The sequence below is a fragment of the Anopheles aquasalis genome, chromosome 3, assembly GCF_943734665.1.
Source record: "Anopheles aquasalis chromosome 3, idAnoAquaMG_Q_19, whole genome shotgun sequence".
In the NCBI taxonomy this organism is placed as follows: Eukaryota; Metazoa; Arthropoda; class Insecta; order Diptera; family Culicidae; genus Anopheles; species Anopheles aquasalis.
Genome location: NC_064878.1, coordinates 40,999,064 through 41,025,563, shown reverse-complemented (window position 1 = coordinate 41,025,563; position 26,500 = coordinate 40,999,064). Strand labels below are relative to the sequence as shown.

At 45.1% G+C, this 26,500-nt stretch overlaps 2 protein-coding genes across 12 annotated transcripts in view; both read right to left on the bottom strand.

Moving 5' to 3' along the window:
* The window catches only part of LOC126574083 (protein N-terminal glutamine amidohydrolase), a 38,970-nt gene extending 13,505 nt beyond the window's left edge, over positions 1-25,465 (bottom strand). Inside the window, exons 1-2 of one of the 8 annotated variants that reach the window (XM_050234036.1) lie at positions 25,424-25,465; positions 22,334-22,833 (exon numbers count right to left, since the gene is read on the bottom strand). In XM_050234036.1, coding sequence (XP_050089993.1) covers positions 22,334-22,404 — 71 coding nt within the window. In that variant the 5' untranslated portion in view covers positions 22,405-22,833; positions 25,424-25,465. Of the gene's footprint in view, positions 1-22,333; positions 22,834-23,079; positions 23,159-23,653; positions 23,961-25,423 lie in introns of those variants that run through there. The other 7 variants (XM_050234039.1, XM_050234038.1, XM_050234037.1 and 4 more) reach the window with 7 other exon arrangements.
* Positions 25,466-26,220: 755 nt separating this feature from the next.
* Positions 26,221-26,500, bottom strand: part of LOC126575181 (uncharacterized) — a 5,431-nt gene continuing 5,151 nt past the window's right edge. For all 4 annotated transcript variants that reach the window (XM_050235745.1, XM_050235748.1, XM_050235747.1 and 1 more), the window contains exon 4: positions 26,221-26,500. This exon is cut by the window's right edge. The gene's annotated coding sequence lies outside the window, so the exon portion shown is untranslated.

The following is a 26,500-nucleotide window of genomic DNA, read 5'->3' as shown; positions in this document are numbered from 1 at the left end:
GCTCGACTTATTGCATAGAGTGCGTGCTAGGGGGAGGGGGGGGGGGGGGTGCCATGAGCCTCGGTCACATGACCGGCCAAAGAACAAGGACATAACGACGGCAACAGGGACGACGACGATGGCACTTGGGCACTTGGGCAACCGTGGCAGCAATGTTGCCGTTTGCGGCCAAGTGGGTGGTTTCGGTTTTAATGATTTAATTCCACCAACCAACCACCGATGGCATGGCCCCGGCATGGCATGGTCGCCCTAGTAGCCGTAAGTGCGTCCTCGAGTCATCCATTCCAGCCGGGCCGCTGTCCGGAGTTTGATCGCCGTTTGATGGTGACGTTCATCAAAGCATCACTTCATGATCGTGACAAAATGAAATCGCTGCAGGTATAAATGGTTTTATGGACGCCACACACTCGTATCCCACGAGAATGGCCACTGGAGACAGCAGACTTTTTTTATGTCGCGGATCTTCTTTTAACGTGAACTTCATCAAACTAACAACATGCGTCAGGCCATGCTTCTTTTTAAATATTGACACTGGCGCGAACCTGCGTTGAGTTTTCTCGATCGATCGATCGATCGAGGTAAGCATTGGGTTTGCGACATGGCATGCTTCATGGATACGATTAACATTCAAATGATAAAAATGTCAAAAAGGAACACAAAGAGCAACAAAACGCCGTTGGCCAATCAATGTAACGCACCGAGCTCAGCTGCCATACGGTCGTTGCCCATTAAAGATTCATTTGCTGCACCAATAATATTCAATATTTCATTTTCCTCGAACCGAAGAGTGTGCCAACACACATACGTGTGTGTTGTTGGTTCTTGGGTTCACCATATGCCACATACGCATACTTGGAGTGCAGCCAAGCGTATAGCCGACCGTCGTCGTAGCTTTCACAGCCATCCATCCAGTCCAAACCAATCCAGTCCAATCCAACCAGCATCAACCACAAACAGCAGCAGCAGAGAATCTGACAGAGCGGTTGGGTGGTTTTGTCGAAACTTTTCTCGCCTCCCACATGCACAAACTCCCTTTTCTCTCTCTCTCTCTCTCTCTCTCTCTCTCTCTCTCTCTCTCTTTTTCATCCCTGCCACAGTCCTGCGTCTCACATTCGATGGGAGCACTGGGTAGCGCTTAGCCGTTTATCGTTTCCATTAAAAAGGGGCAAATCAGATTGCTCACTGATTAACTTCGTGCCACACACCACCGAGCAGATACACACAACACCGGGAAGGCGGGCTTATTTGCTTACTGCTGGTACTTCATTTGAGCAAATCCAACAGAAGAACATGAGCCTCTTGCCGGGGCCGATGATTGTAGCACGAGGGAGCACGGGAACGGCATGAACAAAAGAGCGTAAGGAGAGGCCATTTCGTTTGATTTTAGTGTCAATAGGCATGTGTGCGGTACAGGGAACATAACAACGTTCAACCATAGCACACAACCGGCACCGGCGACTTACACGAAAGTCGCAAAAAGCTTTCGCTTTGCGTTTGCCAACGATGATATGAGCGTACAGCCGGAGCACGAGCCAGATCCTCCGGTGTGTTCTTCACGGAATGGTAAAGTGCTTAAGCCCTAAAGGCTTACACACCAGTGGAGCACAGAAAAGGTGAAAATGTGTGTCTGCGAAGGTGTACCTGCAAATCAAATGTTAGGTTTGTCATACTTTATCATAACGAGCCGCGAAGGCAATTGTGGCAAGCAAAACATTTGCAGAATGCCAGCCAACTGTTTTGTGATTGTTAAACGCCGACCACATGTTACAGTTGTTAATGTAAAGTAAGGCAATTGAAGCTCTATTTCTTCTAATATGACATGACGAAAATTGCCTTAGCAAAACGTCTCACCACAGTTCATGACTTGGGCATTTCTCGGAAAATGGTATGCTTTCTGCCAGCCTCCACTCTGCCACTTGGTTGGTAGCAAAATTCAAGCTTTGCTTGATCTTGTTCAATTTGCTTCAAAAAAAGAAAACAGCAAGACAAAACAATTGACTCAATTGACCCTCAGTTACGGGGGGTTTTCACGAGAAGTACACTCTGTGGTATTTTCCTAAGTAACACAATCATCGTCCGGGAGTTGAGTTGCTGGAATATGAACAGTGACAGTTTGCCAGAACACCACTGCCGCCAAGAGAAGCTATACCATGGATTTCCCGAAATAAAAGGAATCTTATCGCTTATCACATCTCTTTTAGACATTGAAAGAGGGAGTAAAATTTTAAATTCAAGGTAGAATGGGGATTAATAATTTTATTGCGAGACAGACTTGTAATATTCAGAAGTGAACGAAACAACAGACATTTTTTAACAATTCCGAATAGTTGATAATAGTAAAAATTGGTCGATTTCAACTTTATCCTCAAAGCAACTTCTCCTCCTGGCACAAATCCGAAACTGGAGGGGCCTGCAATAAACCGGTTGATTCTCGAACTTTTTCATTCCACTCATTTGAACCCACGTTTAGCTGGTGCCCAATACGTCCGAAATACAATTTTGATTTAGGTTCATTCCCTGGTTTCTAGGAACTTTCGGAACTATGTTCTAGGTGATCAAAGCTTTACACTCTCAAGCAGGGGTCTCAAACTCACGTTTGTTCTACATCTGAGGTGATTCACGCCAAATTATTTTGTGTGCCCGCGGCCACCTCCTCAGTGTATGTTAAGTTTGGTAATTAATTGCATTTTCTATGTAATTTTATTCTATGCGTACGTTGAAATTTAATATTGTTGATTCATTTGCAGTGCAAATAGCGTACAAAAAAACAAATGATGAAACGTTTTTCCAACATTTCAACATTCACCACATAATGAAGCTCGAGATTTCAGGCTTATTTAACCGTTTAAATTACGATTGCAAACCCCTGAAAGTACCGGTTACCTGGCGCCTCCATCGGGGAACATGCGCCTCCATCATCGGGGTTCGGCAGCGGAGCTGGATCATTTCGTACTCTCGGCGCGGCGAACAGTTTTGGAGTTGCCTTTATCTATCCGGCCACGAATACCAGCACCGGGTTGGGCTTTAGTGCGAAGAAGCAAATTTAATAAAGCCATGCACTTCCAAATTATGTGGTGAGATGGCCCACGGATTGGTTGATAGTTTCATCTGCGGCTAATAAGAGTTACCCGCATGCTAATATGAGTTTGAGAGCCGTGCTCTAAAGCATAAAGGAATTGAAAAGAATTATCAGACATTTTTAAATCGTTTCCTTGGCACATCTATTTATCACAGATCCTAAAGGATTGGTAAATAATATACCATATGCTGGAGACTACTGAGCAAAGAGCTTTCCGGTTAAGAGCCTTTCCGGTTAACTTCCTTTATGCTCCAAAGAGGTGAATCACCTCATATGTAGATCAATCAGTCACACAGAGACAGAACATCAAATACCTAACGTCAGAACATCAAAACGCATCGCAAACGCAAACATTAGTAGCAATAATAGACTAGAGAATCGGTTGCCAGTGGCATTTCATCCGTGAAAGCAAACTTTTCATAATTAACCAAAAGTTCCTGTACCATTGCGTACAATGACCCCTTGTACAACAGCTCTCACTGGAAAAATGTTGATGTTTTCGGAACGAATAAATCACCGACCGTCTCGAACAGAGCGACCTGGCGAGCGAGCTGTTCTGACTTCTGACTCGTTCTGACCCTATATCCAACTTTCGCACGTGGGCCTATATGTATTCAAATCGTGTGGTGCCGAATGTGAAAACGTCTTGATTTATGGGAAACTGTACGATAAATCAACGACTGGCCAGTACAGCGACAGGTAAGGAATATGTTATGAGGTCCGTTTGCCGTTTTACATGCCGCTTCGTAGCTCCGACTAACAAACTATCACGTAGTAGCGAACAACTTTTTGCCATAAATAGGCCCATAATTTGTCGCCGGCCAACCACGCCGCGGTCACGTTAAAAAGGTGCTGCTGCTCGATGCTGTCATAAATTTCTCACAAAATAATTAGAAACCGAACAGTCGTAGGGAGAGTCCCGCGGGAGTCCGCGAACCGGCGAGAGCAGCAGCACCTCCTAATTCATCATTACCATTGCTTCTCCGAACGAATGCCGGGACCTACCGGATGCAAATGCGAACGCACCCCCGGACCGGAGCAATCGGAAAAGCCATTAATTAAACCGTGAAATTAATATGTTATCTTAGGCCGCGCACAGAGGCTTTGATTTGCTGTGCTGCTGCTTGCTTCCTTACCTTACACCATCCACCGGTCGGTCTATTTACGTTGGTGAGGCTGGCACCTTATTAGCCTTATTGCCAGGCAGGCCAGGCAGGCAAGGCAGGCAAGGGACTGCTCGAACTCGAAAGCCATCAACCGGAAGACAACGAGGGATGGGAAAATGCCGGGAAAAGGTTTTCCCATCCCAGCGGCCATTCTGCACACTTCCTGTATGTGTTGGCCACCCGGTCGACCCTATGCCGGTTGACGGTACGCCCTCTGTTCATCCCGAAGGGCTCTATTTTTTTTCCTTTTCCTTTTCGACCGGAAACCACGGTTCGAGCTAGCCGATAGAAACGGGCAGCACCGGACCGGTGTCCGCTAGCATCCGCTAATGGAAAAATAATTAGTTATATTTTGGGCTCCAGCGAGAAGGAAGGCCCTTCGAGGGTCGAGATCTGGCCTGGCCCTGGCCCTAGCGATCAGGGAACCCGGTCGATGCGCAATCGATGCGATGCGCAAATCATAATTAGCAAAAAATCGGTAATTGCGTGTCGTTTCGAGGAGCCGCGGAGTGAGCTTTAGGCGTGAGAGTGTGCTGAAGGATCTGGCGCTAAATGATCTGTACTTCGTTTACTCCACAGGATACACCTGGCCCGGGAATGGCCTCTTTTGAACGATTGAAATGGTGGATGCGGTAGTGTGCGGTAAAAGCGTTAACATCCATCGACATTTCCATTTTCCATTTTCATCACCCTCATCAATGCGACGGGATGGACAGGCGCAAAACGAACGAACGGGGAGTGGGAGCACGCGGGAAAAGCTTTTCAATCTTTCCGCCTTTCTCGCAGCCAAACACGCACATAAAGGTGGAAATCGACGAAAGCTTTTCATCACCCGCGGTGGTAGCGTGAATACTAAGGGGTCCTAATGCGCCATGCGGACTCTACCTCACGTCACGCAGTATTGTTGCCGGTTGCGTGACTCACACGACCGATGGGGTGCGGCACACATTCTCTACTAACTTCCAGCACCTTCTCTGACATGGGTACAAGGTCAAACCGAACCGAACCGAAGCAGCGAGGGATTTTCTTTTCCAACTTCAAAGCACATCTCACCTCCGCAGCCGTCGTCGTCTCCCTTCAGTTCGGTGTGGCCACAGACTCGAACTTGGGCTGTTTTCACCTCACCAACGGAACCGATCGTCCACCGATAGCTAAACCACACTTTACGTCCTTATCGTCCCCTCACAAAATGTGCTTGAAGCCATCGTTGGCCCTCGCTGATGGACCAGACGAAGCACGGCACCGAAGATTTTGCTAAAGAAATGGCATTATTAAACTTTTTCGTTTGGATTTTGCATTCTGGCTCGGCTGGCGAGCTGGTCGTAAATAATGATGTGGATTATGTTCGCAACATCGTAAGGTATTACGCGAAGCAAACCCAAACCGAAACAAAACAACAACAAAAGACTGAAAAGAGGACAAAACGTAGCCCGTCAGTGGCCGTGGACACGCACGCGACGACGAAGGACATGCGGGTTTTAGAGCCAGACCGCCAGAATTTGGCACCGAGCGGCCAACCAAAAAGTAATGAAACTCGGACGAGGACCCCGGACGAGGCGGTTATCTCTGATTTTGATCAGTCGGCAGCATCATTCTCAACCGAATGGCAAAACTCTAGGAAGAGAAGGTGGGAATGTGGAGCTCGTTATGTGTGGCCAGGGTTATTCGAAAGCACAACTCGCGACGCGACGTAGATAATGGCTGACCATCATCAGGATCAAGAATCGAGTCCCATCCGTTGATTATTCGGGCGATGCGGATGCCTTGTTCAGTAGTTTGTAGGAGGTGTATCCCACCACATAATTATGCGTGTACAGGACGTTCATTAGTTTGATAACCAGGTTCTTTTGGTTTTTATGCTAAATAAAATTATTAATTATTAATTATATCTTGTGCTCGCAGTTCCAAAAATGAAGACAAAAAGGGCGTTATCTAGAGCAAATGATTTAGAGAAAAAAAAAATTCCTGGTAAGTATCAGGAACAATAATTCTAAATATCCTTGATTTTTTTTATATAATGACAACAGCAAGATGTAAATTTAAATTATTTTGTATGATTGTTTAAGAATCCATTCATTAACAAACTATTTAACCACATAGTTACAATTGGGAATGCATATAAAATGGTTTGATTAAAAAAAAAGATGTGACGATAAATCGACATAGTTTTTTACTTAGTTTTCTTAGTATCGACATAGTTTTACTGATTTCATTCGAAATTGAATAAAATTGTGATTATTAGGCTCTTTTGTATCCATAGAAGTATTTTATATGATTTTTTTTGCGCACTAAAAGCCTATAAAGCGAAAAATGATAAATTAAATATGAAATACGATTCCCATAGCTGTTCTCTTCAGCTAAAGCCTCCTGAATGATAATGCCAACGAATGTTGTAATGCATAGTTATATTTAAATTACAGTTGCAAACTATTTCCATCCAGGATTGCAATAAACGAGAAATATTTGCAACCAACCCTACTCACTAGCAGCACTGTCGTGACAGAATGTTTAAGCTGGAACCTCAAAATTCAATTTCAGTCCTTCAGGCATTCACCACAGGACAGAACCACCGAACCGGGCTGCACCTGATTGAAAGCGAAATAAATTCCTCCCTTAGAGAAATACCTCGGCTCATCTTACCGAATTCAAACGGCTCATGGTAGACGCATTTTCCCACCGAGACCACCGGCACCAGCATCTGCTATCTCCCGTGCGGGAATCAAACAATTCATCACCACGGTGGTCTGCGTCCTTGTCACCTTCAGCATCACATCATCCAACGACGCAACATGTTTATAACGAAGAAAAGGAAGAAAAGGAAGCCCCAACGACACGCACACCGAGAGAGACCGATCCATAGACACCGTAAGCTAGGATTTATTCAAATAAATTCCAACTCTTCTTCGCCAATTTCGTCACATCAGTCCTCCCGCTCGCCTCGCCAGGGGTTTCCAAAAAGAAAAGAAGGCAGGTCGAGAATCGATTATCCGGCATCCTTTGCAACGATCCGGTGCCAGGCCGTCTGGCGCTCCTTCAATGTCCACTTCCCCACAAGCGAGGTGCGAATGCGAAGGTCTCGGCGCTGTAGACACAAACCTCCCATTCACTCCAAAGATTTCCACGAAAAGCTTTGAACATTTGTTTATCCTACACCGGGCTGAGCCTTTCCGTTGGTTCCATTCCTGAACAGACTGAACCGAACCGTGGGTTTTTGGTTGGATAGCCTTGGCACCAAGCGAGCTGGTAGAGCGACTCTAGGCCTCCCCGTCCTCAGTCTATCGATGTCACTGCTGTGGGATGGTTCACAATGCTGGGAAGGATGAAAAATTCACATCGAATTATTCAAATCATGACAACGGCATTATGGACGAGATTGCATATCGCTCCCCGAGAGTTTGGCGCTCCTTCAACTCTCTCACTCACTCAGTCCCAAGCGAATATGCCTCTGGTATGCCACGGTGTGCCCAGGTATGTCGCGCTTATCTGAATATGTGTCTCGAGTGGCTGTGCAGCTGTTGCTGGTGCTGCAATTGAGCTGCGACTATGCGGCACTCTACGTCGGGTGCTTTGAATGAAAACAATTTAATGGAGCAGCTGTGGTACCACCACATCCAACCACTTCAACCTGCCAGCATTGATTGTGAGGTAGACATAAGAAAGTGAGACAGAAGAGGACAGCACTCCTGATCCACTCCGGTGAACATCATCTCCAAAGAGAATACGAAGGATGTGAGAAGCTTTCTGGAAAGTGATACAACTGCGCTCAGCAACAACGGTGCAGTCCTTTGAAGGTAATTCCAAGAAATTTTGGTTGGTGTCGGTGGTTCGGTTCACATTCGCCAGCATTCAGAAACCTATCATCAAATACACAGTCCCGCTTGGTGGCTTGCTGTCCATCATACCATGGATGCAGATAAATCTTCCAAGACAGTAAACGTCTACGACACCCGAGACCCGCGAACAGATAAACAGCAGCACCATGCAGCACCATCGGTTGGATGATACACCGATCATTCACCCCCGGCGAGGGGGAACGCTTCCCGTCCCGCCTTTGATCCATCTGATCATTGCACGAACGATAGCGAACTGATCGGTCAAAGGTTGTCGCATTTCGCTTATTTCTATCCGGCGCTACGTGGGACTAGCTGTCCGCTGTCGTGGCGTCGCAAAGCTTATCGCAATTGTGGTATGAATGGAATGTGATGGAATGTGACAGCACACCGGCACCGAAAACTGGTGACCCCCGGTGGTCGGTGAACCGAACACAAAGCGCGACCACACAACACAACAATCGATCTCGTGGCCAATGCCAAAGCCAAACCCAAACCATGTCAACCATTGCGCTCCGCATTGTAAAAAGCGGTAAAACAGTGGGAATTTGCATTTAATTTAAATGGAAATTAGCGATCCAATTCGTTGTTTTTCGTTGTGGTGTTTGTTTCTGTTTCCACGGCAGAACAGCGAACAGTACTACACGACCATTTTTGGGGCTTTCAGAGAACAAGGCTTGTGTGTCAATGTGAGTTTGGCGAGAGAAAGAAAAAAAAGAGAAATATAAAAAGGATATGGAAATCTGGCAAATTAAGTATGATCGATTATTCAGCCTGGTCGTTTCCGATTATTCTGCTCTAGCTCGCGGATGAGCTCGTTTCGTTTTGATTAAGTCACTTCAAAGCGAAGAGGAAGGGGAACGTTAATTAACCGAAAAAGTAGAATAAGTAGATCTTTTGACCAGTGATTTTTATTTTAGGTACATTTTTTTTTATTTATCTTTAAAGAATAAATGTATTCTGCTGAACAACAGACAGATTACTAAGGGTAATTCAAGCGAATCGATGTAAGAATGTCGAATCTCGATAGTGCTTACCGGATTGACTGAATGAAGTTAATTGAATTCTGATTTGAATTGAAGAGGAATAAATTAGGTGACCCATGTCACATATTAATCATGATCTGCTTTTGATTGATCTGGTTTTGATATTTGATGATACTCAGGGAATACAAAAGACCAAAAGTCTACAGTTAATAGGTTTATGCCTTTAAAATATATTCCATTTGGCGCATTCAACCCCAACAACAGCATTAATAAAATCTTAAAAAGCCAAGAATAAACCGTAAAAAATCTCAAGAACATCAGTGTAAGTACAAGTAGCTATAGGTAAAGGATCGGAGATAATACATTATCTAGAGGCACAAAGAAAGGCCAAAGGTAATAATTAAAAAAATCTATCACTAAGCCGATGAAAAGGATAAATAAATGCTGAACAATACATACATAATTAATCACCAATCGATTGAAATCAACGGCATTAGACATTTTTCAATAGAAAAAAAATGTCACTTGAAACGAAACAGCACAACCCATTAAAAAAATAGACGAATACATTAAGAAAAAAGCCTTAGAGATCATCAATCATCGAGGCGAGAGTTAGAGCATTAATTAGACGCAAAAGCGCGCCAGCAAAGATCGTCCCTTTGAAACATTATAAAGAGAAAAAGGGAAAACCGAACCCTCCTGGACTGGACTGGTATTGTTTTCCGCAAATGCACCAATCCAATTCAAGCATTTGCTCCATTTCCCAACCCCTTTACGTCCGCTGCGGTGAAACGAAACCCATGTTTCCGTTGCATAAATCATGTACTTTCGATATTCAGTTTCCACTACGCATCCGGCCACCTTCCCAACGCCCATCTGAAGTCCATGGAGTCCATGGCCTCCACCAACACGCCGAGGCTCAAATCCAATCCAAAGTGCCTGGAATGCAATACCCACCGGGGGGTAAAGGAAGGAATCATCGTCTGCACTTGCAACACCAGCAAAGGCCCATCACCGGACATGTGCAACAGTTTATTGGCGCTCACTTGAACTGCCCTGATCTGATCGTAAAGACGTGGAACGATGAGTAGCAGTAGTGGCAGTAGCCCCGTATTTTAACCTCTCAACTCACTCGCTGGCCACCACGGAAATGGGGTCCATCACCTCCCTGCGAAGTGGTATCCGTTTTCGCAAAAGGAAATCACTTTGATATATGAGGTCGACGGTGTACTGGTACCACCACCGTGGGTCAACACCGTGGGTGCTTCTTCTCTTCTGAAGAGAGCGTAAATTATGGGTACGTGACCATCAGCAGGGCCGACGATGGATCGTTATCGTCCCAAAAAGGCACCACCACGAGCATCACGAACCCCCTTTGTGTTGGCGCCAATGGTAACCAACATTGTTGCGTTAACACTGACCTCCTCACACCAAAGGTAGTAACGCCATCGCCACCGTGTGTGTCCTGGATCCTGGCAAACGAGTCTAAGCGCACCGAAAAGGCTGTAAAGCGCTCCTTATTGTGGGTTAACATGCGATGAGGGTATTAGAGCCTTCTCTCTCTCTCTCTCTCTCTCTCAAGGCACCTCACACAAAGTTCCGGCGTTCGTTTCTGTTTTTTTTTTTGTTCACGATGGACCTTGGTCGTATTCGTCAGCTCGTTAAACGCGCCCACTTCACGCACCAGGTAAGCGACGTCTTTAAGTTCTTTAAAAACCAATCGACTTCCGTTCTGTAAGCGGAAGCGAAGTGTGATTCTTTGGAACCTTCGGCCACATGAATTACGGTTACAGCAGCGTTTGTTGGGTGCAGGTTTCACATCACATGCCCTCATGTCTTATTAAATTAATCATTCAACGGAGCTCTGTGTCTGCCAGATTGGCGCCGTGTTTCGCGTTTTCCGCGTACTGTCTCGGGACCCGGGGCCAAGGATTATTGCCGAGGATCATGCGAGCATATTTCCATAAAGTATTAGACAGGCATGGCGTTTAGCTGGGCCCATCCCAGTCTGTCGGTTATACGGCGGTGTGTACCTTTATCTTGTACGAGGAAACGGCTAATCATAACGGATTAAAACGAATGCCGGGTGTTCGAATACACCAGAGCACGTACGGTAGATTCATAAGTCTAGCATGGTCTTTAATATAATAAGTGCGTGCAATGAAACCAAGAATTCGGGTAACAGGTGACGCCACTTATCAGGATGAAGGCTCCCTGTCATGTAAATTATGTTGTTTTTAAGTACCAACAAATACCTTTAAACATGCGGCTCGTCCTTCATTATATATGATTAAAACAGATACGTTTACAACGAAATTAGTAACTACTCGTAAAGTTCATTACAACATGTAGTTTATTCGAGTTGAACATGTTGTGTTCGGGGCCTGAAAAGTTCATTTTGCGCAAACACCTTCATTCATTTGAAGAAAACGTCAACTGATGGATGTCCTTTGTCCTTGATTCGACTCAACAACAAAAATGAAAACGTGTTTCAAAGGTTTAGAAGCAGAAATTTTAATATTTTTAAAAAAGCAAAAAACTCTGCCCACAACCTGATTGGTTTTTTAAACAATTATTTAGCTACGCAACAAAGTAAAGTATCCAAAAATGGATGGTTTTCAGGATTATTTCAAAAGCTGAGGAATTCTTGTCGATTGGGATCCGAAAATTGCCTGAAAGATGAAAGAAAGTAGTGGCGGTTGCTAATCCTTTTGTTAATTTCATAAATCATTTTTGTTGTGGCAAAAACTCGGAAATTTCCATGCACACACCTGATAGTTTACTTTCACTCGAATAAAGTTACAATTTCCACGCATACTCACTGGATTCGCGGCACTAACAAAATGCAAAAAAGAAAGAAAACATATCCCTACATGGCTTCTGGATATGAATAAATAAAACATAATTTGATGTGAGACTGTATTGCGTGCTTTAAAGCCTTTAGACTTGGCTCCCTTTCCCCACGCTACCGACCCAATCCCAAGCGCAGCATAAAAAAGAACCCAAAGATCAAAAAAACACACGCCACGCGCACTTGGGTGGCGCGCACTCGACTGATGAGGACAAGAACCAGGGGGACTACGAACACGATAGCCTTTTGTCACACCATAAAAGCCAATGCGCGCACCCGAGTGGTACTTCGAAACAGTGGCAGCAGCAGCAGCAACAGCAGTGCAGCGGTAAAAGTTGCCTCAAGGCAAGGCGGCCATATCCATACATACCCCCGGTATGTACATCCTATGTATGGCTACACTGTTCTGTTCTCTTCCTCTGATGGTTGTTGAAGTGCGGTGCCTTTTCGCATCACCAACCACCGCTCATCGCCATCGCCACCACGGCCACCACCATTGGCAGGTTCCAATTGCATATCTCGTGTGCAGCAGTGGTAAGTGCATGGCCGGATCCTCTGGTTCTGGTCAGCCCATGTGGAGTCAATTTCGCGTAGCAGCAATATCAACAGCTTCAAGTGCAGCCGGGCCAGGCCGGGTCAAATTGTGGCTCGATTGCTAGTGTAGCGTGCTCGGTGAGCTTTGATTTCGGGGTTTCGGCCACCAGGTCCCCTTGGACCCGGGGGGCTCCAATCATTCTAAATGGTTTTCGGTTAGGTTAAGAAAGTTTCATCGCTTGAAATGATTGGATGTGAGGTGCTGCCGTAATCGAACGGGATAGTAAAATGTAATGCGATACATGATTTGTGGCCAATTTCTGAAGCAATACCCGGTTTATGATTACTTTTTGATCGACAGCTTTTGTGGGTGTGAAATGATTGTTCACATTTTTATAAGAAGTTTTTGGTGATTTTTCGTGGTTTTTTATTAGCTTTTTCTATCTTTAGAGTCGCCTTCTTTTACTTTCCCTATTGTGTTACTTATTTAATAGTATGTCTTACTTATAAACGAAATTATATGCTTTTGATGCTCTACTTCACTATCTTCAACTCTTTTTATTTATTTTCAACTCAAGGTAATTCCTTTTCGAGTTCCCATTCTCTTTTAGTAACCTTTCTTGCCTTGAATGAGAATTTCATTGCTCCAGCTGCTTGAGATGTATTGCTCTGTATTGCAAACGATATTACAAATTCCTTCTTAACTTGTTCCTTGCACGACTCTGTTCTACTTCGTCTGTATTCAAATTAAATTAATTTCCCTCTCACGCAAATGTCTGCACTCCTCACTACTATCTTACTAAGGCATCTAATTTCTCCCCCCAAAGGAAGGCATTTTCATTTCCCTCCGTCGACTAAACCTCAACACGCACACACATAGAGCTCCCCCCCAAAATGTATGCTTGGCAGTTTGCGAATCGCAAAATCATTCGAACGCATGCAAATGAAGCAGTTTGGCTAGAAGCCCGTGCCACGGTTCGAAGTACGGTTGACCTACATTTCAAGACTGAGCTAAGCCAATCCCGGCACGGCCCGGCCCGGCTACGGTCAAGGCTCTCCTTGCTTGAAAGCTTGAAAACTGTCCTGCCGTTTCGCAGCATAACTGGTCCCGAAAATCGTGCCCGAGCAGCGAATAATGAAAGGAAATGAATTATTCCTCATGGCCTGAAAGGGGCGGAAGACAAAAGGGAACGCTTTCACGTTCTAACATCGAACACTGAACACTAGTAAGGAGAGTAAAACCGAACTGAGCACAAAAGAAAGCACTTGTCATTCAATAACGTACAGAGAATGTCATAGAACACCGCACCGCACTGTTCAACATAAAAGAAATGTGAACCACATCCAATGAGCGAAGCGAAGGTTCGCAATCGCAATTCAACGCAAAAGGGGGGGAAAACCCCGGAAAACAAAATGAAATTTCGGAAGAGGCCAGCAACCGCGTTCCCTAGAGAATCGTGAAATTCATTGCCCAAAGACATGTGCAATGTACACAGCAACGGCCAACGATCGGCGCGAACCGGAACATCAAGTAGCGAACACCACCGATGCCGAACAAATGACCTTTTGCAGGTTAACTGCTCAACGCCGCGTGTAACAGGCGCTTTTTTTTTATTCGTCTGATTCCACCTCGAGCACACCTTTCGTTTCCGTTCGATTACATTCGAGAACAGGCAGGCAGGCAGAGAGAGAGAGAGATGCGGCAGAGGGAACACCGGCCCGCCATGAACCGTATCCAAACGATCGGCTCATAATGAACTTTTATCCTTCTGCTGCTTATCCCAAACTCCGTGACGAACTGGCGTGCGGTACGGCAATGGAAGGGAGAAGCTACCACGAACGTGACACAATAAAGGTGAAGCTGTGAAACATCATCATCATCATCATCACCATCAGCATCATCATCAGCAGCAGCATCTTCATCGCCATTAGCAAAAACAAAAAGGTCAAACAACGTTCGCTGGTGCAGCGAATTGGCTCCCAATCGTCCGAACGAGTCTTTCCTTTTTGGTGTTTTGGTTGAGGGTGACATGTTCTGTATGCTGCAGCCTATCAGCATTCGGCCCCGTACCTGGCCAACAACACAACCTGCAGCAGCAATCACAAAAAGAAAATCACTTCACACATTCAGCTCCCGGCAACACGCCGACGACGACGACGACGTCGTAATGTTCGTTTGGAGAGCGGTTGTTCATCTTTTTCGATCTCGATGAAACACTCGCCATCGAAGGCATCGAGGGCCATAAAAAAGGATGTGATTGGAAGGAGAATCACGCATCTTATTGACTGCGGTCCGACCGTGGCCGTACATTCTTGATCACACTCCAGCCAAACCTGCTCCTGCCGACCACAACTCCATTGGATGGGCTCCATTGTGAGGAGCAGCCACTCGACGATAGAGAGAGGGGAAAAAAAACAAAACAAAACAAAAATAAAAGAACAATCCTGCCCCCAAAAAACACAACCCATTACCGAGCGTATCTGCATTAGGAGGAGTACGCCGGAGAAGGTCAAACCAAATCGAAGAGCAAAAGAAGGAGCAGCACCAGCCATGAGACAAGGACCATGAGGCAGCATGTAGCATGTAGCGCTAACGATATCATTGCTCGTGAAAGATGGGAAGAGAAAAAGCTACACACCACCTCCCCAAAACCACCCGAAAAAGTGGCCATCTCAACGTTGCCAATGTCCTGGCCGGCCCTCCCTCCCGCTAACCACCCGGGGGACTACTTGGCGAGGCATTGGCGAGCGTCTCTACGGGGAGGGCGAGCGAGTGGCGACATAAGCCTGTACCGAATGGTGAACGGCACTATTCAATGGCCTGGGGGGCAATTCAGCCGGATGATGGCCGCTTTTCCGCTCTCTGGCCGTGCGCTGCACCGTCCTTGGCACTTTATCTTGCCGCGCCCGGTGCCGGTTGTGGAGCCCCAACCCAGTGCGGTCTATCGTACGTGAATACCGTTTGAGGACTAATGTCCTCGTCGGTCGTGCAGCCTCTCGTGACATTTGTGTGCGCCACCAAAAAGCTGGCGGAAAATCTGCCGCTGATGATACAATGTTGCGCACTAACCAGCAGACACACACATACAGACGCCAAGGGCACAGAAGCTGAAACACAATTCTTCTGCGTTTGGCCGATGCTGCTTAGCTGGTGGTGGTGGTGGTTTGGCTGCTGCCAAACTGTTCGAAAGGTTGCGGTCGATCGAACGGAGCGAACACAGGAGGGGCCTAAATTAAACAGAGAAGCAGGTCAAATTGACAAGACTAAAAGCAGGTTGAAAAGGTTATTTGTGCGGTCAGCTATCTCGCACACAGTCACATCCTGGTGAGACCGACGGGAGCCACCACGGCCACCGATGCCGCCGCCGCCAGCGTCAGTTTGCCTCTAAGGAAGCATCCAAGATGGTTTGATATAATTTAATGTGGAAAATGAAAAGCGAAACGCTAGCTGCCGCACGAGAAAATAAGGGCCGGGTGATAGATTATTCAATTTGTCGGTACTCGGAAAATCATCTTCATTGATTAGATTGCAGCAGATGGCCGTAGGCGCCGTGGTGTTACCTTTTCTAAACTGTTATTAGACATATCAGCGATGAAAGATGCAAATGTTGTTAAAAGAAAAGTTCAATATTCAAGAAAATTAAAAGCAAAAATGAGTATGGAATAACCAAAGAACAGCAAAATAATGCATACTAATCAATTAACAATTTGGAAACAACTTACAGATTATTAGTAGTTTAAGATCAATTTAGGAACATATTCAATTTGCAATATTTCGTCAAATGAACTAAAAAAAATACAGGGTGCGCCATCAGGCATCATTTTTAGTTCAAGATGAATAACTTTGTCATTTTTCAACAGATTTTAGAAAAAAAAACCAGTTTTATTTAGGTTATTCTATGCCATTTATTGTGCCATACTCAAAACATGGTATCGATCAAATGACCGCTTTCAGTCGTCATACGAAAAGCCGCCCTTTTTCGGGCATTTTACATTGTAATTGACAACATTTAAAAAAATTTTTTGGCAATTTCAGCTGTAATATTTGCTTTATATCGTTTCATAGCCTTCAATGTGTTTGTATAAACCTTATTTTTCAAACAGAACCACAGAAAAGTTCAGCGCCGTCATATGCGGCGAAGCAGAGTTATTCAACTTTAAAATAGGGTACCGCAGGTTCAAAATAGGGTACCGAGAAAGGTGTGTGATAATAAGCACAGAAAAAGAAACAAACCACCGTAAATGAACCTAAATAAAAAATCATATCAGATAAACCATTGAAAAGAAGAGAAACCTAGAAAATGTTAGAAAATCAAAAGCACAAACGAGCGGGCCAACGGAAAATAATATATCCATAAAGCACTTCTTGAGAAAATCTCGAGCCTTTCCGCCCCCCGGGGGATTTAAATGTAAATTCTGATAACGATCACATCCTTACCGGTGGGGGGCGGTATCACTCCTCCATCCATTCCACTCAACATAGAAGTACCCGGGGTCCCGAACCAAAATGGCCACAAAAGTAAATGCAATATTCGGCACAAAGGTGGGGCGAAAGGAGGCCGATACAAAATCCCGAATCCTAGAGAGTAGAACGCTAGCGGAGAAACGCAAACCGCAGCCATCAAATCATTCTGCAGTGTGCCCATTAGGTGTAAAAGAAAAAGCGCGTTTCCCTCTCTTTCTCTCTCTCTCTCTCTCTCTCTCTCTCTCTGTTTCTCTCTGTTATATCTCTTGCAAACGTGCAAAAATGTAATATCAACCATTCAGCCGACATCCAGACTAGCCAACAGCTCGGCTCGGCTACAGTAGACTTTTCCCGAATTTTCTGCGTCACACCAGAGAGGTCAGCGATGAGTTCAGCATACCAACGGCGCCAAAATGGTTGCTGCTTATTCGCTGTACTGCCGCTAGTGCACCGATGGTATTATGAATCGGGCTGGCAGCAAAGTAGCAATCCTGCAGATGAGGACCAGTAAGGACACTTCCCGGCAAAAAAAAACCTCAACCCACGTGCCTCCTTCGATGGCATGGAGCTAGCTGATGAGCCTGGATAATGATGAGACTGTCAAAGACGCTCGCTCGATGGTACTCGTTAGGCGCAAAACGTTCGCAGATTCGCATAAAACCCAACTGGACAGCATTACTCTCCGGCTGGAAAGGAGAATGTCAGAAGATGGACGCACAGGAGTCACCGTCAAACGGTCAAGCGAAGGTTACATTCATACACGCTCACACTGCCGTCGGGGTTATTTCCTTTTTGCCGCATGTGACCCTCAATAGCCGGTACCACGCTGTTTTATAAACAAAAATGCCCGGGTTGCCCGGGTTGCCCGGGTTGTCCACGTGTCCCGCTTCTTCCGACACCTTCCATCTGTGCTGGCGCGACGCTTGGCATGCTCCACCTCGATTCGTTTACCTATACCCAGGGGAGTTAGCGGAACACAGGAATGCCGGGCCAATCTTCTTCATCACCGATGGCACCTCCGATGGCACTTACTTTCGTGATGAAATTACGTGGATGTAATGGAAATGAAGTTAATAGGTGAAATGCGCGCCGGACCATACATTTCATTTCATGCCATGCCAAGGCAGACCAGGCCATGCCATTCCATGGCGCGCATCGCTGGCGACGGACGTACTGGAATCCAGCAAATGTTGCCCAGATAAGAGAACGCTATCTTGAGTAATGACGGTTCGGTTTACCTTTTCGGCGGCCGGATAAACTCATCCACCATACAGCAACCGTACAATTAGTATGTGAATTATTAGTGGAATGTTTTCCCCGTGCTCTTGGTTTGCGAGTTATGACAGAATAGCAATGTGTCTAATTTTCTTTTTCATAACTAACGTCTCACATTGTGTATTCTTTGAGCATTATAAAGAGGTTCATATTATTACTATGGATTGTAAGCAGAAATCAAAAAGGGAACTAAAACAATCGAGTAATCGAAAGGTGTAAAGAGGAGGAGAGTTTAAAAACAATTCATTTGAAAATGAAAAATAAAAAAGGGAGTAATGTTCTATCTGAATAAAGCCACGAGGATCCTGTGAAAAAAATGAAGCTTTTATTTGAATCCCGTCAAAGATTTATTCTTACAAAAGGAATAGCACATTTTAAGTCACTAGCATTCAACGGGTGATTGAATGGTTTTCTTCAAATGAAACAAATCAATCATTCCTTTTCGACATGCATTTGACAACTGGTGATTTGAGAGACAAGATTGACATTTTATACAGAGATCTGTTAGCAATGCAGGATTCCCCGGATCAATTCGACGATTTTACATTCCGTCTTGAATAGATAATGCGCTGATAAGATTCAGACTTAAGCAACAATCATTAATAACATAAACATAAACTGCGCTCAAAGCTGAACGTATAGCATAAACTGTGTTTCTTATTCTTTTGGCGATGCTTAACAATGTAACGCCTAAGAGGGATACTATATTAAGGGGGGACGTTTATTTTTTACAATATTTCATGAATATTCTGTAAAATTCTTGCAACAATCAAAGCAAAACTGAAAAAGTGATTGATTTTGGAAAAATGGCTCAATCTCTCTCGCTACTTTGAAGCGCATTACCAAAAACCAACAGTTTTCAAAGTTGGTACCCATTGTAGCATAAAAGCTACAGGATCGATCTATTTGAAATTTTGAACACATAACTTGTACACTATTTTCCAGAATATTGATGTTTATATTTCAGTAAACTCATCACATGGTTACGATTGGCACCGAGTAAAAGTACATTTTGCAGATATGCAGTCCTAAATTGAATGCCATGAATGAAATTTTAACATATCTTCCACTAAACATACGGCTCGTCCGTCCTTATATATGTTAAAAAAAAAACAGATCTTCCACGAAATACAATCGAAATACTTTTGAAAAGGTTTATTTTAGTACACCATTCAGGAAGACTGAATAAGTTTAACTGTTTCTTCATAAAAAAAAACTTCAAAAATGATCCTTTTGTTACCCGAATTATCCTTAAGAGAAATATTTGAAACAATCTATACAAATTGCTAATTTCAGAAGCTTCAAAATAGCCCAGACTCGATTTAAAAAGTGATTAGAGTAGACTGTTCTGGGATAGTAATATTTGTTACGATTTGCCACAAAAGAAATCATCTAATTTCCGCAAAGCTACACGGCTGTTGATTTCTCCTTACAAGATCAAAAACACCGAATAGATTCCCCCGGGCCGGCCTATTCAAAAAGCGATTGAAGAACCCAACCTGAAACGCTTCTCCACCGAAAACGAACCCCATGAAATGATATTTTCATTTCACTATCCCGCGCATTAATGTGCCCTTTTCCGAAATAAAAGAGATGAGAGGAGTGGGCCTGGCCGGCCAGTCAGTCCAGTTCCTTTCAAATCAACAGAAAACGGTACGAAAACGTAGCACCAATCACGCCTGAGGGGGGGTGGGGGGGCAATGGCGCTAACCCAACGGATATCCCGGGCAAATTAGCAAATACACCGCAATCGGGCGGACCTCACGAAAATAAAGAAGAAATGGTAGATTCTGGGCATCAGGGCATGGTTTGGGGCTTTCCTTTCCAACCAAAAGGATTACGATGGCTGACCGCCGGGACCGTCCTTTGAAGATGTAAAACCTACACGTCACATCCGCCTCCATCCGGTACCTTCCTCAAAATCCACTATCCAGCCCTTGCGCCCGTTTTTCGCACGCCAGTCAGTGAGTGGAAAACACTGCACCAGAGAACCACGCCAATCCTAATCAAGCTGTGCGTATTCGTAAGTGCGCCGGAATGTCTGAGTAGCTAGCCCCCCGGGGTTGAGCTTTCGGTTTCTTTGGTCTTGGCGGACAAGAGGCGCCAAAACCAGGGCCAGAGTACTGTCCGTTGATTGCGTTTCCGCACTCTCAGAAAGGAAGAATGCTTCGAAATTAACCCCACGTTCGCGGTTCGCTGGCACAGTAATTGGTCAGTAACCTTGAGCCCCAAAAAAAAGGGTCGCCAAGGCACGCTCCCGCGAAAATTACGCACAATACCACCCATTTTGCCAACCTATAATGGGCCCCCGGGAGTGCAAATCTGACTGATTTCTACGTTCTACGGGAGGAGAGTTGAGTTTCGCTTTGTTAAAGGGTGAATAAATTAAGATTATTGTGGATAAACATCTTAAAGCGAGTGTAAACATACGCTAGGAATGGAGTGTTGCGTCTACTGCTCCCTTCCCATTACCACATTTATTGTAAGCTGAGACCAGCCAGCTTGGTAGCCAAAACTTTGTGCAGCTGTGTGTTTCTGAGAAACAACACGGGACCGGTCGGTGACGACGGTGAACGAGTTAGAGTCACATAAGCTTGCAAGGATTAATGGAGAGAAGAGAAGTAAGATTTATGCTTTGGCTTGGCCCCCCGTAAAAATCCGGTGCTCGGTGGTGGTGGTGGTGATGGTAATGGGCGAACTGACAATTAGAGCAATTTGCCAAGTTATTTAAGAGTCCTAGCAGACATTCGGCTTTAACGATAAATTTAGTTTGTGCACCACGCTTTGCATCTTTCGAGCAGAACAGTTTGCTTCCAATATCTGGAGGTTTGTGGTTTTTTTGGGGGAAGTTTATGGAACTCAATTTATCATCTGATAAACAAGGCGAATACCCCATCACCCTTGCAGCTGAACTAGCAAACAAACCAACCACTCATCTTGGCTAATAATGCCGAGAGACACATGAGAGAGTGGCAAGCAATTCATCATCAGAGCTCCGAGTGATCTCGATACACCGCCAGCCTGCAGCCTCTGTCTCTAGTGAAAAATGGCGACAATTTTTCCGTAAAACAAAAATGTTATTTTTTATCAAAGTTGGAAAAAGCTTCCATTATTGGACCAGCGGCATTGAAAAGAATATTAACGTTGCTTCGCACAACCATCGCCCTCCGAACGGAGAGTTGCGATCCTCAATGCAGCCATGTTGTGCCACTGTGTCCAGGTGAAACTTTGTAATCCAATCTAAAGTCGTGACAATGCGTCTTGCGAGAGTCTCCGGAACACGCTGGCCAGGTGATGGTTTATTAAACGATGTCCTTTGGCCGGACCCGGCCCAGAATGGCATCGCCATCTCTCGGTGTACACGGTGAAAGTCCGGCGCAGGTAACGTGATCACACAAGCGACGCACAGCCAGAAAGCACTTCTCCGAAGCTCACATCTCGCAGCTGCGCCTAAATTGTTCCATCAAGCGCACAATGCGACCGAAACCCTGTACCTTCCGAGGAATGTAGCCCCTGTATCCGTAGCAAGCGCAGCATAAAACATAATATCAACCATCGTTTCTCCGGAGTAACGTACATTCCCCAGTTACAGCGAGGGGGATTCCACGCATTTTTTTTACCGTAAACCGGGCGGCATTGGCCACTCACAACGTGGTGCACAACACGTTCGCATACGTCCGTTCTTTGGCATCTGGCGGATCTCGAGAAAGACCGCAAGCGAAAGCGTTTCGCGGTTCCTCTGCTATACTTTTGTTATGGAAAATGGTCGAGAAATGGAGGCAAGGGACGATAAAAAAACTCCGCTCCCCAAAAGTCAACTACTGGCGTCTCCATCTTGCCTCGGTCGCCGGTTCCGTGTGTCAACATTATGCTTCGCTCACATTGAGTCGGCGAGCTCGGTGGCGCGTAAGAACAACCTCCGTATCCTTCCCGAACGCGCGCCGATCCGCTATGATGCAGAAAAGATTGATTGGCACAAAACATGGACTAGGCTGCCTCCTCTAGCCTTAAATGTGTCACAAGCAAGGAGCCAGGAGCCTCGACCCGGCATGCCTGCCTGCCTGCCTGTTCAAACAATGATCCTTCCGCATCCCCAAGCGGTGCTAGAGTAGAGAAACGGCATGAAATGGGTTTTGTTCACACTTACCAGTAACACGAAACGTACGAACAGTCGCTGATGTTTGGAAACAGCATAAAGTTGGCATCGTTTGTCGACATTTTCGAAACCGCTCGCTCGCTCGCTCGCTCTCACGCTCACTCGCCTACTTCTCGGGGGTTTGAAGGTCCTGCGCTGCTGCTACTGCGGTTGCTAATGCTGCCGTGCCTCTCAGCACAGGGCCTACTAATGCTTTGTTGTTGTTCTTAGTTACGCTCCCCCGTAGCTGCTATCACGCGGAAACAATGGAATGGCCCAGCTGCTGCGGAAGGCGACCAAGGCGAAAGCTGTGTCTCTCGCACATAAACGCACACACCAACACACACCGACACGGACACTCACTTTTGCAGCAACGCAACGCGTCGATGTTGATATTACTGATAGACTTCACAGTGCTACTGCTACTGCTGCTACTACACTTCACTTGCCTTCACTGGAACTCACTCCCGCGGTTGCTGCTGCCGTTGTTGATCTTTTGGATGCTTCCTTCCCTGCGGGGGGTTGGGCGAGTGGTGAAGGAAGAGACTTTTATTAGTTTTGCGTTGTTTAGCCAAATGTTGTGATGGAGGACACACACGAACACACACCCCGAGACACATACAGAGTCACAAAGAGACACTCGACACTGGTGTGGCGACCCTGCTTATCGAACTGTTTTTCAAAATTTCTATTCCCGAGTCACGATTTGCCGTATTTTTGGGGTAATTTTCTTTCGCCTTTACGTAGTGACTCCTTACGTTGTTTTTGACCAGCTTGGGTTGAGATGTGGCCACCAACCGGGACGGGGGAACACGAGAAAGTGTATTTCTAGAGGCGATTTGGCCCCCCAAAAAAACTGGCCCTTTAAACACGCGCACAAACACACGACCTATCGGTACACGCGAGCACGCACATAATAACTCATGATGAATTATAGCTCCTGCAGGCAGGCACGGGACAGGCGGTGGCGGAAATGGAAACCCCCTACCGGGATGCTGCTGGGCTGGCGAACAAAGAAGCTCCACCTGGACGGTGCAAGGTGGGCAACGTTTATGTGTCTTGAGTAAACCTAATGATTGATCAGCAGCAGCAGCAGCAGCAGCAGTGGGGTGGCAATTGATGTGATGATGAAATGGCACAGGAGTGCAACGTGGCGAACGACGTCGTAAATACTCGATGCCAGGTGAAAGGAATCCAAGTGCTGCCTACGATCGAATGGAACAGAGAATGGTCTGCAGCTATGCACTCGCATCTAGTTAGGGGCCGGAATTTTCCGGAACAGTAGGCCCAGAATGGCGAAACCGGAGCCTTCTGCAGCTCCCACTAGCTCACCCTGGATGGTTCTGGGTTCTGCAAACGTTTTTTCTGCAACCGCGCTGGAAGGGGAGGGAAAGCTAATGGGAAAAACGGGGAGATCCTGGTGGTGGAGAAAAAACAGAGCAACAAAGTGTGGCCCCCAAGTGGAGACGAGGAGCTCAAACAGGCGCACCGCACACCACAGCACTACTCTTCATCACTAGCGTACACGCGTGACACGACGGGACGAAAAACGGGGAAACGGATACGACCGCAAAGCGTGGAAATCGTTCTCGCACTACCTCGCGGTGCTGGGTGTACGGGTCCGATACGGTGATTGTTGCTGCTGCTGCTGCTGCCCATGTCTATCTCGTGTCGTCCTTGTTTTACGAGAAGATATTAGTAGTAAACGCTCTCTCTCTCTCTCTTTGCGAGAGTAACGGTTAGCTGCATGCTCTCTGTTTTGAGGTGGCAGCCAGATTTTAGCGCACGGGGCCACGAGAGTTTGTTGTGAAGCGCACCGCACCGGATCGACCGTGCAGGTCCCACGGGTACGGTAGGAAAACATTGGAAACTCCAGGAGCCCGGGGAGCGAGGAAAAATGCTCCTGCAGAACGGTTTTCTCCGGGAAATTTTCGCAAAAGAAAGAGAGAGAGAGAGAGAGAGAGAGAGAGAGAGAGAGAGAGCGGATGAGATTGCGAGCGAACGGTTACCCAACTGGACGATGCGTGTTTTATCTGAAACTAACGGAATCCATTCTAGTGCGCTCTTGTTTGCTTCTAAATGTTCCTAATTTTGCGATACTGAAAGTGCAGATTTTTGGAAAAAATGCTTTGAAAAACTGTTTTTTCGCTTAGGGTAGGACTGGTACGAGGGGAGAGATCTGCATGTAAGACTAGTGTTGTAGAACAGAAAATCTATTGCAAAATTTCTATAGAAACGCCAGAAAATCGAGATTAGATTAAATCAACAAGTAAAATTAAATTAAATAAATGGTTTACACTGTTTACTGTTATGCTATGTGATGCCAAATTCTACATACTGCACAGTCGATTTACTTTTTCAATAGTTCTGTTAGGTTCAGAACAGACATTAAAATTCAAGTGTATGAAAAGTTTATGTTTATTAAACAATTGTTTAAAGTTTAATGAGTTTGATTGAAAAAAAAACCGGTTTTTTGGCAGGATTTTAACTATTTTAGAAGAGTTAAACTACGTATTTTTCGATATTCCATCAACATTATGTATTTATTGTATTTGTTTTAACACACACAAAGATCCAAAAGTAATGTCTAATCTTATAAAATGCAGATAATTCAGATAAATGATATCATCTATGAACAAAATTCTAGATTAGTACCCTTAAAATGATCATGTCCCCTTGAAATGATCATTTACCCTTAAAATGATCATTTACTAAAATCATATATTTCAATAAAAATAATGCAGTCATACCTTAATTAATAAACATCATTAATTTTAAGATAACCCTATTTTTATGAACAGAACAACGCCACTATTTAAGAATGGAATTTCGCTTGCTCAAATGTTGCACTGGAGCGTTGCAACATTAAAATAAATTCAGCATAAACCATAAATTACGAACTAAAAATCTACAACTCTTTCTGGTCACCCTGTACGGTCACTTGTCACTTGCAACCCGCTCGAACTCATCCCCACGCTCTCGCGACCAACAAGCGTCCGCAGCATTAATAAAGCGATCCCTATTCAAAGCGGAGCACGCGCAGACGAACAAAATTTAAATTGGCACCAATCATCTCCAGATAACGGTTCACTAGAAACTTACGAAGCTGTATTTTTTCTCAATGCTATTAACAATCCACTGTAAATGCGAGAATACCGGTCGCCAACGTGTAATCTCTGCGAAAAACAAACAAAAAATGAACCGGGAACTCAAAGAGGAACGACCGATGAGGAAGCATGCGGTTTACAAATGGGGATTCAATCCGGTTGTTCACAGCACGTGTTCAATTTCAGCGTGCATTCAAATGTATAGAAAATTAATTGATATTTTGTTGGAAGTGCTCGGCATTATTTGTGTATATCACTTATTTTCACTAGCAATTTGCGGTCGTATTAAAAATGTATGATTGCTAAAGAAAATTTAAGTACTATTTTTCTTTTTGTATGTCATTTTCGCTGTCCAGCACCCAGCACCACTATCTTAAGACACTGATTTGTTAAATAAAGGATAGTAGATACAAGAAAGAAGAGACAAAAAAATATGTAAAATTTGGCATTCAGTGTTTCGATTACTTACCTACGTACATAAAACTGCCATTTAAAACGAATAAACTTGTTGTTTGTACTAAATATAAACAAAATAGTTAGATGAATACCTCGAAACCTTCCTCATTTGGAAAATGTCAAGAGAAATCAATGACCCATTTACAGCTGCAGAGTCCTTGTTCGCACTGCCCGCTATAGCCTAAGGCAATCGACAGGACCAGCAGTTGTCCGGCAAGAAATGGTAAAAAAGAATCCTTTCAATTAACTCCACCCCACCGCCTGTTGACCTCCGAATGGTGATGGGCGCGAATCGAAGCGAAAAAAGTGACAAACCCGAAAGAGCGGTAATTTATTCCACACATCAAAAGCGAAACATGGTTGGTACAGTTTATTGACATGTAATAATGAAAGCATCACCGTCAGCGGGGTCGGAGATTGAGTAGTGCGACCCGCGGCCATCCATCGTGCGAGTTACGTTACGCGATTCCGGTCAGAACTTTCGAACAGATAACGTTCGGTTTTCCACGCGCGTGGTTGTACTTAATGCTGCGGCAATGTGCAGGCCCTCTCCTGCTGCTATAGGTGTTTTTTTTTTGTTTATCTACTCGATGTACTACTACTACTTAGCAGTAGA